Source organism: Zophobas morio, unplaced genomic scaffold (assembly GCF_036711695.1).
Source record: "Zophobas morio isolate AGI-343-1 ecotype UQ-CSIRO unplaced genomic scaffold, CSIRO_AGI_Zmor_V1 ptg000029l, whole genome shotgun sequence".
NCBI classification, from domain to species: domain Eukaryota; kingdom Metazoa; phylum Arthropoda; class Insecta; order Coleoptera; family Tenebrionidae; genus Zophobas; species Zophobas morio.
Window position 1 is genome coordinate 873,736 of NW_026972134.1, and position 16,690 is coordinate 890,425.

The 16,690-nt window shown below is 36.7% G+C and overlaps 1 protein-coding gene across 2 annotated transcripts in view; it reads left to right on the forward strand.

Annotated features, from left to right (window-relative positions):
- The window catches only part of LOC135137501 (uncharacterized), a 35,252-nt gene that overhangs the window by 12,923 nt on the left and 5,639 nt on the right, over nucleotides 1-16,690 (forward strand). For both annotated transcript variants that reach the window (XM_064067184.1, XM_064067182.1), the window contains one exon: nucleotides 11,267-11,806. In XM_064067184.1, coding sequence (XP_063923254.1) covers nucleotides 11,283-11,806 — 524 coding nt within the window. In that variant the 5' untranslated portion in view covers nucleotides 11,267-11,282. The remainder of the gene's footprint in view (nucleotides 1-11,266; nucleotides 11,807-16,690) is intronic.

Genomic DNA, 16,690 nt, shown 5'->3' on the forward strand with positions numbered 1-16,690 from the left:
TAATGTTGGCGCAATCATCGCCATCTGTACGTTATTTTCTATTTACAAAAAATTTAACACGAAGCCATTTAAGGAAAGTAAAATGTGTTGCGTATTCGGACTAATCCAGGCATGAATAGATAACATAATCATCCTGTAAAAAAAAAAAATTCTCTTGCCCCTGAAGTACAGTCCCAAAAGTCCTGCTTTTTTGTAAAATGATAAAATTTGAACGCCTAGAGAAAAAACTCAAAGCAACAAGGACTTTTCTATAACTTGTAAATAATTTTAATGTGAAATCTTTTAAGCTGACCTCATGAAATTGTTGATGGGAATGTTTAGCCAAATTTTACCATCTACGTGATATTCCTAATATACATATAAAATTTGACAACATTCCATCTAGTAGTTTCGAAGATTATCTATCTAATAAAAATCGATACATACGACAGATGGATGACAAACGACAGACAGGTGGAAACAAGAGACCATTTTTTTCGTACTCTAGGGGTCATGAATCATTGAGAAAACATGAAAGTAGGTAGCTATAATAATTCGTTTGGTTACGCTTGGGAAATTAAAATACATAAAGATCTTATTTAGAAGTCTATCGATGTTTTTGCAATTGAAATCAGCTGTAAGCAGTTTTATTCCAATCTTAATGTAATTAAATAAAACTGGTGTAATTCGGTAGTGCATTGCTTCTAATCCTTTCACACTATAAATTTAAAGTACACATTGTTGCAGATTTATACCAACATGTCTTTCTTAATTTTACCCGAACAGAGTTCTATAAAGATTAGAGCTTGAATTAAATAGAATGATTTCTACATTCAGCAATTATTTATATAAACCGTGTACGTTGTACACGTATTCTTTGTAAGTGCTGTTAGTATTCCTTTAACCAATCGATTATTTAAAAAAAAGAACAATACGTAATAAGAAAAATGCAATTCGTACTTTAAAATTATATTTAAAGTTATGTTACAACCCGTTTAGAAAGGTTTCCAAAAAGATGTAAAGAGAATAATTTAGGAAAGCTACTGGGCGAAACGACGCCTGTGGGATCTTACTCGGACTAGAGAGTATCTTTCACTTCGGTTTTACAATGGTTTTGGCCTCGGAATTTTCCGGAGGGAAGGAAATTTATAAATTATGTTCTTGATTTATATCAATACTTATGCCCCAGAAAAAAAATCCTTGACCGTCTATCTTTACATTCTTGACAGATACTCAGAAATTAACGCCTTTTTAAAAGTTGTAAATTCGTGTATATAAATTTTAAATTCGTACTACAAGAATTTAATTAAATTTGAAGTAAAACATGCTGGAAATGTAAAGTTTGCTTACATTTAATCATGATTACGCTCTGAGTTACCGGAAATTTAGCTTTTGTAAAAATTAGATTTAAATCTTTCTCTACATCGGTGTATTAATATTAAAGAAAGTTCCGTCAGATATAATTCAAGAATAAGTGGTGAGTGATGAGTGATGGCAAAGAAGAATTGTTGCCTGCCACCTTAGACGTTTTAATGACAATTAATGATCCTGTTCTTTGATATCGATTTTTTGATAAATTGCAAGCGAAATAAAGTCTGTGTATTGGTAGAATTAATTAAATATAATTTATGTGATATTATTTATCAAATAAATACTTTTTTTCTTAATTTAACACAGGCCTTTGTAAAAAAACACTGATAAAAATATTTTATGAGACATTAGACATACGTATCTTCACGGTAAAATATTTCGCCGTTTTATCAACCAAATGTTTTTAAACGAAACTAGTACCTCTCTCAAACTACTTATCACTTTGAAAGGAGTTCAAAATATTATAAACTATCTGCTGATTTTGAAGTAAAGCGTTTTTCAGCACGAATTTGACTTGTTTAATTAATATAAATTTCTAGCTTAACTACGAGTATATTAAGTATAGCAGTCTTGAAGAACAAAGAACATGTTTTTCGAATCGTTCTTTTTTTCTGTCTTTATTTGATTCTTAAATGCGAAAAGAATAGATTTTAAAAAATTCACATTAACAGTTAAAAACAGCAAACGAAATAATATTTAAATCTTCGTTAGTGCGAGGGTGATATTTTATATTATCTACCTCGCCATGAAACAAAACACGAACCTAATAAGTAGAATTTTTTTGTCAGTAGACCTGACTTTTGTACTTTCACAGTTTAAGAATTATATGTATTTTTTTTATAATATATTTCGACAGGACTGATTAATTAACTAACCACACTCAGTTTTTTTCCCAAAAACATACATAAATTTGAAGAACATTTATTCTGCAAAATTGTAAAATGACGGACAAATTTTCATTAACGATTTATAATGCTTCCAAAAACTTTAAAATATTTTCAAGAATCTGCATGTCAAGATGGATTCATAAATCACACATGCAGGACTATGTTGTTTTGTAAAATTTCAATAACATCTATTTGGCAAAATTGTAAGATGAGTTATGAATTTGATTAACGTTTTAACATGCACCCGATAACCTTACATTGTCAAATGTTTTTGGACAATTTTGCTGATTAGTCAACATCTTACCATTACTGGGTTCCTTATTTTGTGCAAGAAATAGCTCGCTCTTGCGCAGTAAAGCTTAAGCACAAATTGCTTGTGGTCTGTAAGGAAGGCCAAATTGATTGTGTTAAGATTAAATGATCGTACTGAATATGAAAGTAATTTTTCTAGTTTCCGTCACTTAACGGATTTTCGTTCTATACCTCGATATTTATGTTGTCAAAAATGGGACTGCACATAAGAGTCAAAGTGAATCATAAGTGAGAGAAATTGCCGAAAGAATGCTTCTTTTTGTTCAAGTCGTTCGGTTTAGGAGAAGTTATCACTAAACTTGTAGCATTCTAAGGTGACCTGCGGATCTTTATCAAAATTGGCCGCTTGTAATTGCCTATTACTTTCGGAAATATTGTCCAACAATTCTATACGATTTTCTTAGCCCAAAACACGCCGAAGACAACAACTGAAATTTTAATTTCGTGGCTTCTTCTAATGAATCGGAGCAACAAACATTGTCGATGTACAAGTTCTCTCTCAGTACTTTGAAAGAAATTGTGAGTGACCCAAGTTTGCTAAGTGCCGCAAGGTCCTTACAGCAAGAAAAGGGGCAGAAGCAACACCATACGTAACAGTGTTTTGTACGTAACTGTTACTTTTGAATGGGGTTCGACATGTCGAATTTGAAACGAATTTATGCGTCGATGTTCAGGAACAATCGAAATATGTCGGTACACTTGACGAATGTCGCAAGTAAATGCCATAAGTTTCATCCGAAAAACTAACAATAGTGGAGCATTATCAGCTTGGGGCCAATAAGGAGAGTGTCGTTCCATAAAATGTTGTTGGAAGCCCTGCAGCTAGCGTCAAACACAACGGGAATCTTACTCAGATTCCCCTTAGGTTTACTCCATGATGGGGAATGTAAAACGAATCACCCTCAGGAATTTCGCCGGTGATTAACGACATATGATTGGAGGTTAAGTAATCACGCATGAAATCCAAATACTGTAGATGGACATTGGGTTGCTCTTGGCGCTTCAGAGCAAGAAATCGTCTGTCCCGGATGGCTTTAGAATCCACAAAATTGGGTAAGACGTCGACTTAAATAGAAACGCGAGACGAACTCCACCAGAGGACTCGCGAGAAATAGATTAGCGAAAAATCGCCTCAGCTCGTCCCTCGGATGCTGAAATAATTAGTTTGTGCGTAACCTCTTCGACGGACCAAATTTTTTAAATTCGTAGTTTAGCGATGGCTCCATCGATACGTGCAGCGACTGAGTAGATGGATTTGACTGAACTCGACTGAACTCGGTAAGGTCCTACCGAAAATCGTTCTCACGGTTACCAGTGTTACGGTTTTACAAGACTAATTAAAGTGCAACAATATATTATGCCGTTTCTCACACCTACTGCGTTTCTCTTATATGAGCGTTTGTTATGTGTGTTTATTTATAAGGCAATTGAAACAAATCCGAGGGGGTTTCAACAATGAATACCGATGGAAAGGTGATGCTTGAAGAAATGTTGGACATTTTGTGACGCCATGCATGCCTGTAAAATTAGGAGCATGGAATAGTTTATGCTTCCATTCATCTTCATTGGCGAAATTAAAATTTTTTTGTAGCTTAAAATGTATATTTTATCTTAAAATGACACAATAGTGACTTTTAAGTTTAAAATGATACGTACGTCTATGACTTTTCTTTATGACAACGAAAGATGTTTTGTTGTGAGTTTTGATCCACTTAACTTCAATTGTTTCTGGCGAACGACGCGGGATATTTGAACTCAGTTCATAACACGAGACCCGTATTTCAGTTCCCCGTGTAATTCTTATGGGTGAAATCGAGGCGTCACTTTAATGCTTAAAATCTACCATTAAAGTAATGTTCTTATATATCCCACTACCTGCACCATTAACACTGGTGTTTTTACTGTTGATCTGGATATCAAACATGAACCGAACTGATGGTATTTGATAAATATTTAAATTCAACTTTTGTTACTATATTTGTGGTTCATGTTGCCATTGACTTCCCGTCCACTTAAACGGCTTTGATTTTCAGACGGTACAGATACGGCTGTAAATTTAAAACGATACTTAAAGAGATGTTTCCAATTTTTGTCAAATTTTAATTTAAGAATCATCGTCATTTTCCTTTCACACATTTTTACTAGAAAAGGAAAAACTTAGAATTTCTGAGTAAACCTTCTGTGTACACGTAAAAATCACGAATTGGGTCTGAAAAGCCCATAAAAAAAAATCATAATTTATTCCAAAACAAAAAAAATATTCTACTTTAAAAATTGCACTTCCTAATGCAACATCAGATTCATTTTTGGTGAAAAACTGAACCAGAAACTGTTTCTTGGATGGGTCATTTAAATAGTTCTCGGACGTTAACAGTTTTTCGACACTGTGAAGGAGATTTTCTTCGGATCTTTCTGGTTCAGGGCCCAACAGCCAAAGCAGTTCTTTACTCCCATCAATTTGTCGTAAACTTTCATGAAGTTGTTCCTCGACAGTAATCGTTTTTAGGCTCACTTGAGGATTAAAAGGATTTTCAGAGACAACAGCTCCGACCTCATCTGATAAAATGTCCGTGAAGGGAAAGTGCAGCCATATGGTGACATACAAATGCACCTCTTGGGCATTCACATGTTGGGTTTTCTACTAAGAAATGCGAACAAAGGAATATCTACCCATAATAATACAAAATACGTCATAATAATTTCATACAGAATTTATCAATTTGCATTAACTTACCATAACTTTGTATTGGCTATTTCTCATTCTGGCTCGAATAAACCCTTCAAGCACCTTTGATTCAGCATCCAAATTGACGTTCACTACATTATTTGATTGCAAAGCATTTTCTCCTTTCACAATGTTTCTCCGATCGACCGATCGTCAACAAAAAAAAATGTTCGAAAGTTATTTCGACAGAATTTCTCTCGCCCTTGATTACAAGTCCACTTTTTCGAGAATCATTTGATTTTGCGAATTTAATTTTCTTATGATAATCCTTATAAGTTAAAATCAAGATTGGCAAATATATAATGATGAAGTGGAATTGTTTGGGACATCAGGAAATCGTTTTAAAAGCCAACTGAGGACTTCTAAGCTGTTGTAATATTATATTATTTTTATTTTTATTTATAAAAAAAAAAATACAATTGCAGATTTCGGAATGACGTTATCTCATTGGTGATGGGGATGATCAGTCAACATTTGGTTAGCGTTTTACCATTTATACGCTATTTCTAATACACGTATAAAATTTCATAACAATTGGGACGGTCATTCTGTCTAATAAAAACTGACACAGACGACAGACGGACGGAAAAAGGAGACCACTTTTTTCGTATTCTAGGGGCCTTCAAACGTCGAGAAAACATGAAAGTGGCAAGTCACCCGATAGACTCGATTAGTATACTTCCTTAGCTGACACACAAGAAGTCATTCATATCTATATATATTTATATATATTGTTACGTTCGACGGGCGAATAATTAGTCGGGCGTAGGTAAAAACTCAACAATTTATTTCCTTAACTGGTATTTACACGACTAACTGCGATTACATACAGAACAACTTCGCAACTTAAATGCACTCCACTCTTGACTGAATAATGAATGTCTCATTCCCGACGGTGGCCTCTATTTAAATCCATATTTCGGTGATCCAGTTCTTTCTCGAATTGGGTATTCACGACTTCCGCTTCCAGGCTTTTCGAGCGCCGCTTCGAGACTTCTTCTGGGCTCGTCGCGACATCCGCTTGTATCCGCACGGGCGATGAGTCAGACTATATACGAGAAACAACGCGTACATACTAGAAGACACATAGGCGTCGTACCGGGGCGGCGTATGGGCTTATTTCGTAACAATATATATGTGTCATATCCTTGGTCAGAAATGATAATGACACAGGTGATAAACATAGGAAAGCACAACCTCAGTAAGCAAAATTTTTTTCGTATTGGTTTCATAATTGTCGCTATCCTCTGTCCATCTGGTCGAGTGATTCCCTGCAGCCGCCCTCCGCATGTCCTACTTCTACACGATTGTTTTCTCTATGAATTTGTTCACATATACTGTTTCACCGCGACGATGAATGAATGGATATGAATTTATTTTGGAGAATTTTCTGGAGATTTTTTTGTTTCGGTATTCATTGATGTATCATGCGAGTACTCTAGTTTTGTCTATGACATGCACCCAATAGTTAGATCCATTATACTCTGCACATTTTCGATAGGATCTATTCGGCAAAATTTTGAGATGACGTTATCAATTTGGGGGGGGGGGGGATAAACAGATACATTTGGATTAAAAACTTTCGATGCTTACAAAAACTTTAAAATATTTGCAAGATTCCAAAGCATTCGGTTCTACCAACTTAAAATTACATTGTAAAATGTTGTTATATCATTTTGATTTTGTTCCAGAAATCTAGCGTCTTGAGTAGAAACTCAACGGATTCCTAAACTACACGTATATGTTATTTTTTACAATTCAAAACCCATTTACTTATTACTATGTACAATTTTGAGATGACATCATCACATTGTTGGTGGGGATGATTACAGAAATTTTGGATAGCGTTTTACCATCTACATGATATTCATAATACATATAAAATGTGACAATCAATCTAGTAACTTCGCCCGATGGACTCGATTACAATACTTCCACAGCTCGGGAAGAGAAAATTAAATACATTCGTAAGATCTTTCTAAAATCATCACATTAAAGGTCCCCTCTGAAACGAAAAGCAATCACGCTTAGAGAACTTCTGTACTACATCGTATATTCGAGGAATATAATACACCCACGTAATTTTATATGAAAACTTTGCACAGCAAGTCCGTCTAATTTAATACTACAAAGTAATTAAATTGTCTCAAAACCTAGTTAACCGTTTTGTAAGTACAACTTACTTATGCGGAAATTTAAAAGGTTGTTATTTACATACAGTTTATCTTTATTTCAGGTGGTACAAAAAATGTATGTACTTGCAATCATTGTTGAGACAATTTTTGTGACGCATATCTAATTGTATATTGCAAGCACTGAGAAGGCCCTAATCCTTCGCAGCGGCCTCCATGAGCATGAAACAAAGTGTAACCAATAGCTTGAATAAATGTATTTCGAATTGATTAAATATATTGCAAAAATATTATTGTGTGGGTGTGCACGTTAATACTAGTATCTTTGGTCCAGCTGGATGTACATTCTAACCAAATTTGAAACATTTATCATTGTAAGTAATTTGCAGGTTTCGGCATCACGTAAGTGATGCTCATTGCCGTCCGACTGCCAGCGGCTATTGCAATCGCGGCCACATTTTCTGCTGTAACGTCGGGAATTCTTAGTAACAATTGCTACTTTTTCTAGGTTTTCTTCAGTTATACGAGTTCCCTTAGGTGTTAAAATTGCTTTAAAAATTAACAATGACCGTTCAACATAACAATTTTCGTGATGATCTTGATTAGATGAACACTGAATTGAACCCAACGCCACTGAGTTTGAGACTGCACAGTCGGCCAGCCAAATTTATCGCCTGACGTCGCGCCGTTGCATTTAATATTTGTCTGATGTTAAACGTGCGATTAAAATTTCTTGTTCTTAACACTGCCATTTAATTATTTTAACTTATTCTTAACAAATTTATACTCGGTATGATAAGTCAGTTACAAAATAATTGACAACAGTTGCCTCCGTTTATCAACCAATTTATATTCCTGCGGTAAACGATACTTATAATAAAATAAATCTTAATAAATATTCACGTGAGACCATCTACAGAACTTTTTTAGGTGCATGACAGTTTATATAACCTTTACAGTTTAAGTTTGCATGTTAGCTCTGTTGAACAGTGCATTGTTTCGTTTTGTGTAAGTAAATTCACATAAAGTTACTTAAACTCCAAATGAAATACAATATTTTATTTTCAAACGATTAATATTCTTTTGAAATGATTGTTTCCTGTCTTCTTGCTGCATTAAAAAATTGCCTTCATTTAAATGTTAATTAAACCTTTTAGGACAAATACACAAAAGCGTTTTTTGGCTGAGAGAGAGTGGTATTGAAAATTTTTAGATTACCCCCATACCATTGTCAATACAACACGATTGAAATGGCATTGGGGTTTTGAAAGAATTACTACAACAAGCACATATATACATTCTCAACCTTCATCCAAGGATAGGGTGGAGAATTTATGGTTTGAATGAAATGTATTTCAAACATGTGGCAAAATTTTTGTGGACATTGTGAAAAATTTATTTTGCCACACAAAAACATATGGGAAACTTTTCTTATGAAAACATTCTTCCTTTCATTATTTCACTAGGTAAATCTGATTCCGAATTAAAATCAGAGGACGATGAGGATGACAAATTTTTCTAGTGAAATAATCGAAATGGAGTAAAATACTAAAGTGTAACTTGCCAGATAATCATTTTTTTCAAGTTCAGCAATTCTTTAACTGAAAGGAACAGGTATTCTTTAAATGACCAGTTTATATTATGTTGCGTCATTTTATATTCATTATTCCATAGTTCTGGATCGCGTTGTATATGTACTTCACATTTTTTATTAAAGCATTCCATGTTTTATATATTTAGAAAAAAAATTCCAACATCATGTAAGTATATAATTGTTTATTTCAGTGCTTTGCAGTGAAGTTACTGGCAACAGTGTTACAGTTTTAAAAATAATTTTAATTGCCTCATTCATATTTTTTACTAAAAGTTGTTCCACCCTTTCTAAGTTATTCTCAAAAATATGAATGCAATGATAAACGAGATAAAATTGTGTAGATTTTTGATGACGTCACCTCAAAATTTTACATAGCAAATCTGTTTAAATTATATAAAACAACATACTCCTACACTTGTGGTTTATGAATTCCTCTTCATTTTTTAACCCTCGACATCCAAATTTTTGGAATAAAAATCAAAACTGTACAGTTTAACTTGAAACTCTTGGTAACGTTTAAAGGTAAAGCACAGTACATCGTTAATCAAAATTGGCGTTTATCCCCTACCCTTATCTACATCCTATTTAAAATGTAGAAAATGTTATGAGTCAAATTAAGAACGGCTCACATAATTTAAAAAAAAAATTTGGAATGCAGTAATGCACCTATCCAAATTGATATGGGTGTTCTTGCTAAAATGTTGTAAACGTCATCACTCACTTGAAACATAGGCGTACACAATATCTTTACTCCAGGTTTTAGGGGTCAAATAAAAAAGTAAAATTCGGAAAATCAAATTTTATAATTTTTCGAAAAAGCTGGATATGTTGCACTGTACTTCAAGGACGAGGGATCTTCTATCTAAACAAACTTAGACCAATTACAAATTTCCTTTTTAGTCTATGCAAATTATATTATCTAGGAGGTCACATTTGTCACAGTAAACAATCCTTTTATTTGAGACAAGAGTGATTGTTAATTTGTAATTCGTAGACAATCGGCAAATTTTATATACAATAAATTTACCAGAAATTTGATACTTTTCATGTTAGATGTCTAGCTTTGGACGTACATAAATATTAATATAAGGTAACAAGAAGGAAATGAGAACCGTAAAACATTTTCCGTTGATGAAGTTGTTCTCTAACTTTGTCATCTAAATTTCATCATCTTGCAACGAAATTCCGGTGGGACAGGACGGTGACGATCCGGAATTTCGCCGATAACGCGTGGGGGCGGCTTGCCTCGGTGCCAAGCCTTGGGCCGACTAGTGCCGCTGAAATATAAACACATCTGGCTGACCTAGGCTTATGCGGACACCTTCACGCCACCGGAGGTGGCGTTTTCGGTCAGGGGCGGCGGTCGCTCAGACACCGGGGTTGCTCTCAAGCCGGAGATACGGATCTCCATGCGGTGAGCCCCGCGAAAACAAGAAAATAAAAGAAAACGGAAAGCCGACTCGGCATTATCAACCAAATAATCCGAATTATGTCATAAAATTTTATTAGTATACATTTAAAGTGATCTTACAGTATGGTCCGTTCGGCTACTTCCATGTTTTCTAGATATTTCATGAACCCTAAAGTATGAAAAATTAGGTCTAGTTTCCTTTCGTCTGTAATCTGTCGTCCATCTGTGGCCTGTTGGCCATTTTATTAGACGGAGTACCTATCTCTGAAACTATTGACAAACAATTTGATGACGTCATCTCAAAATTTTTCATAAGAAATGTTACTTAAATTTCATGAAATAACATACATAGGTACTTCAATACTTATGTTTTATGGATCCAACTTGATTTTGTTTATTCCATAATAAAGCTGTTCATTAAATACTTAATACCACCGCTCTTAAAACGCGTTCGCTTTGCTTATGAAAAGCCCCAGGTTCTATTCACAGCATTTGCAATTTTTTTACTGATCAAATCAAAAACGATTGGCTGGCTCCATTTTCCCGAAAATTTGAGAATGCAATACTGTTATTATTAGTATTAAACTGCAACTATTCAAATTGAAATACATGCCGTTGCTAAAATGTTAATCAGTAATCATCACAAATTTGAGTTATTGAAAAACTCAGTGAAACATGCGCACAAAATACTTCTTTAACTGTACTTTAAGGTCAGTCCACACATATCTTTATATTATTATATTATTTTACGAAGAAGCTGTACGTCAGGGGCGAGAAAAATTCTATCTAAATAGCCTTAGACCAATTTTTTCGATTTTAAATATAATTCTCGGCTGATCTACTTTTTGTTTGCAGTGATTCAACGAACGTGATGGCGGCGGAGCCAAATGGCTCACAAGGAGAAAATACCACAATACTGCCTCTTTCCTCTACAACACTCGATCCAGTGGAGAGAAACAAAATCGAAATGGAATTTTACAAGACTTACGATGTTATGACAGGAGTCCGTATAGCCGCTACGCTCGGTGGTTTTTTTGGTTTGATGGTTCTTCTTGTTTTATATAAATCCAAATCAAAGACTGAAAAAGCCTTGGAAGATCCTGATTTTACAGCGGCGGCAGTTGCTGAAGTAGAAGAAGAAGAAAGACAATTAGCTGCTGTTTTAGAAGCGACGGCTTATCAACAGTTGAATCCGAGGAAAGGCAGAAGATCTTTGGATACGTCTAGTATACCCCCTGGATGGATAAAAACCACCACGAGGTTTTCCTCTGTGGGTGGATACAGCAGTTTGATGGAACCTCCGACACGCACACATTCAAGACTGCCGTGTTTTATTGACGAAGACTCACCTCCTGAAGAAGATCGATCTTTATATGATGATGTCTACTACAATGGGTAAGTAATCACGGTTAAATATGCGTATATTAATAACATTGGGCCGTATGAATAAAAAGAAGCAGTTGCTCGTGAGCATGAGTACGAAGTATGAGCACATGCTTAGAGTAAAAAGTACGAGTATGAGCACATACTTCAATCAGTATGAATAAACTAAACCTTTTACTTAAGAGCATTTGCTTCTTACTCTGGAGCAAACGCTCATATTCGTTATCTTCATAAAAACACCCATCGATAGCTTATTTCGTATAAGAACGACGACCATGAAGAGATTATTTAAAAAACCACAATTCGCTATCCATGATTTTCATTTAGTTCGGTTATCATCAGTGCATGGTACAGATGAGTTCGTCAAGTGGCTGTGAATCGCCGGGGTCCGGTGCTGGGAAAACTGCAAATTCCCAATTATTTATAGTCCGAGAAATCGAAAAACGACCTGAATTACTATCAAAATCTCAGTTACCAAATGAAAAAGCAAAAAAAGAAAAATCCTTACTGGAGGTGGTGGAATTGTATGAAGTCCACTTAGGGCTTCGCATCAGCCAACAACAGTTGAAGAAAAAAAATTAACAATTTGAAATCGCGGCTCAAGAAGAAGACCGACAAACAGAAGACCGGAAACAAACGCATTACTTTGCATGAGTGGGAGAAGGTCTTGTATAAGATACTTGAAGGAGATGATAATCCAGCAATGAACAAAATTCCGGGTAGGTACCTATCGCATCTGTGTTTAATACACATAATATACCCTTTTACATAATAAACTCTATAATTCTATAAAATAACATTTTTTGTAGAACCTGCTGTAGCAGGTATGGCGAAAAGGGCACAAGAATGTGAGCCCAAACACAGAGAGAAAAAGAACTGTGAAAAGAGTAGACGTTCTCCCGAGCCCAAGAAGTCAAAACTTTACAACTACAAGACTGAGGAAACACACAGTTTAACCACAACGGAACTACAAAGACTTGTGTTGTTGGAGCAACTAAAAACCGCAAGGATGCAAAGAGAGTATATTTTGAAGAAAATCGAACGACTGGAATAAACTGACAGTGATAATATGTGTATTATGCCAAATAAACGATATTTAACAATGCATATTCAACTCTTTTTTGTCTGTTTTAATTAAGAAACGTCTTCTATTAAAGGTGACGTCGAACAATTATATCAGCAATTTCATCTCGTTTTACACGTGCACGTTGCAACATCTCGTTGTCAGGGATATGTTGATTTTGATTGTCGTCTTCATTTTCATCAGTGTCGTCTTCATCTTCTTCTTCTTCAGGAAACTCTTCATCTTTAAGATGTTTTGCTATGTTAATAATAATAATAATAATAAAAATAATAAATAAATGTTGTGCATGATGAAACAACAAATAATAATACGTGATATTCTCCTAAGTTTTAATCTGCATATATATTTCAGTATAGGAAATCGCCGTTTCACTTGGCCAAAACAGCGTTCAATAATGCAACGTTCTCGTTTCAACAGCCGATTATAGTGTATTTTTGCTTCGGTATCTGTGTTTCTATATGGTGTCAATAGTGACAGTTCCAAGCCATATCCCTGATCCCCCAATAAGCTAGCATTCGGAAACTTTTGCATAACTTCCCGAATTGTGGAGTTTTTCCATACTCTAGTATCATGCACGAACCTGGCCAACTGGCATCAACACTTGTAAACATTTCTTGGGCGTTGCAAGTCGCTTGTACATTGATACTGGGCCATCCTTTTCTATTGATATATTCATCCCCATGACGACCTGGTTTTTCAATTCTAATATGGGTACAATCAATGACCTCAATGACCCCCGGAAAGTGATTGACATTTTGCCAGTCTTCTAAAGCCTGCAAAATATCTTGTTCAGTGTGAGGAAATTTGATCCATGATGAAACTTTTGCTGTGACCCTTGTTGTGACAAATGTAACTAGTTTTGATACTGTCGACTGATGAACGCCTAATTCTTCTGCTATTCCTGACTGAAAACCGGGATTGGCCAAACACCTCAAAAAAATTTTCATTTTCATTTTTGGCGACAAAGCACCTCCCCTGGTTTCAGTACAATCATTTAAAAAGTAATCTGCTAACCAAGTAACATTTTCTGCAGAAAATCTGCAATACGTGCTATTAATCGTAATATACTTATAATGACAAATGTTCTACGCTTACCTGTACAAGGTTTTATAGTCACCTATGTTGGTTTCCCTACGCTCCTTATAATGTTTAGTTTTTCGTAGAACAACCATGTCTGCCATTTTCCGAAATACTGTTCCATCCAACAGAAGTTGCGTCTCCTTTATAGCAGACGCATCAATTTGTGAGCAAGTGCTCCATAATGTAAGTAAACGCTCTCTTTTATTCATATCATTTGCTCAAGTGTAAGCAGCTACTTCAAATTTAGAGCACTTGCTCAAGCTCCAACACCAAAGTATGAGCAAAACCGTTTGCTCACTGTTTTATTCATATATAGCGAAGCATATGCTCCAAAAACAACGAGTACGAGCAAATGCTCACTTTTAATCATACGGCCCATTGTCTTGAGTGACTAATGATTAATCTTCTTTTCGTAGAAAATGGCCAATAGTACCAAAATTATCATTTTTTAAGTTACATCTTTCTGTTATTTATCTTTTATAATCCATTTAAAATTTTGTTTAAGTTTTTTATTATTAGAGTGAGGTAGTTCATACTTTCAAGTTATTTTTGAAAAAGAAGTCAACTCGACACAACAATGTCATAATTAATTGTATTGTATTGTAACACAATTTTAATATATACTGATCGGCAAAAAAACTGCCCACCCTGAAATATTGCACTGTTTTTGTTACCTTTGTGGGTATCGTTGGTGATTTTTAGAAAATAGCGACGGTTACGGTTTTCAGATTTTTATTAGTTACTTACGATTTGAGAGCTTGAGGGGGAAGATTTTGAAACGGTGTTTGAAATTGTCGACAGGTAGGTTCGGTTTTGGAGAGGTGGAAGCCGGTAAAGAAAGAGTTTAGAAAATTCTAGAAACTGGAAGAGAAAGTAGGAGCATAGGGCAGGTAGACGAAAGATAGGACGTATTTACATTTGTACATATTTACATAAATTATGAATGAGTTTGGGTAGATCATGTGATTTTGTGGGAACGATTGTTCCTACAGTACCCCCTTGCTAGAGTTTTTCATGGAAAACCGCTTTGCAGGCGCTCAGGGAAGCGCACCCGTCTTCCTGACCTACTGGTCCTGGCTGTTGTGAACGCTGGCACCTCGTCGTCGTCGTCGTGTGGTTGAACAGCGAAAGGCGCTGGTTCCTCTGTTGTAGGCGTCGTCCTCGTAGTGTCGCGGCCAAACCATGACGTGGGCGTGTCGTCATTTAGTATACACGCGGGTTTGAGCCGATCTGTGGAAATGGTGACATCTCGACCTTTTATGTTGAAGACGAACGTTTTCGCCGATCGCCTTACGACTCTGTACGGACCGTCGTATGGCTGTTGAAGCGGCTGCTTGGGGCGTACAAAAACTTGTTCGGAGGTGGCGAGATCTTTGAAAACGAAGCCTTCTTTGTTCCGTGTCGCGTTCCATCACATGGTTTCAAGTTACGCACGCATTGACGTAACTCTTTGACGAAGCTTACCGTGCTGTTGTCTGCGTTGCTTTCGTCGCGTGGGATGCCTAGGAATTCACCGGGCAGGCGGAGAGGTTGACCATATACGAGCTCCGCGGAGGAACCCTGGAAGTCTTCTTGCCATGCTGACGGTGGATAGGGCTTCAGTCCAGCGATTATTCTGGTGGCACATGATTGCTGCTTTTAGCTGTCGGTGTAGGCATTCAACCATTCCGTTGGCTGAGGGATGGTAGGCTGTAGTTCTCAAATGAATGGTTCCTAATAAACAATTTAATTGTTTAAATAGGTACGACTCGAATTGTCTACCTCTTCCTGATCGCTAATTGGTACGGCTTCCGGCCAGCGGGTGTACCGATCTACCATTGTAAGGCAGTAACGACAACCCTCTGAGAGTGGCACAATTACTATGTCCAAGTGCACTTGCTCAAATCGGGCTGATGGTGGCGAGAACGTACCGACGGGCGAAGAGCCATGGCGTGAGGTCTTTGAACGCTGAAACTCTACGCAGTTGCGGCCCCATTCTCGACAATCTGCTTTGACTGATGGCCAGACGTAACGTTGCGTCACCAGTTTTACGGTGGCTTTAATGCCTGGATGGATTAGACGGTGGATTGATTCGAATGAAGCTCGGCGAAACGACTCGGTCACGAAAGGACGCGCTGTTCGCGTGGAGACGTGGCAGAATACTGGGATTCGTACCACTCTGAAGGCCTGTATTCCCTGTCTGAAATCTTTCAAGTTCCTCATTCTGCTGTTGAGCTGCTGCCAGAGCCTGGAAATCAATCGAGGTCTGAAAGGCCTCGATACGGGAAAGAGCATCTGCCACAACATTTTCGCTCCCTGCATTGTGGCGAATGTCAGTAGTGAATTGACTGATGAAGTCTAGGTGTCGTATTTGGCGGGGCGAGGACTCGGTATTCTTCTTTTGAAAGGCGTACGTGAACGGCTTGTGGTCTGTATAGATGATGAAAGACTGCGCTTCCACCATGTGCCTAAAATGTTTGACCGCGAGATAAACGGCTAGCAATTCTCGATCATAAGCCCCGTAGTTTGACTCGGTGGGACTCAGTTTCTTGGAAAAGAAGTCCAATGGTGGCCAGTGATCATTGACCTTCTGTTGGAGGACTGCTCCGACGGCGAAATCTGACGCGTCCGAAAAAATAGCCAATGCGTTCGGCTCGGGATGAGCTAATAATGTGGCTCCGGCGAGGGGCTGCCTTGCACGCCTCGAATGCGGCCACCGTTGTTGGTGTCCAGTTGACCGGAGCTTTTCCTTT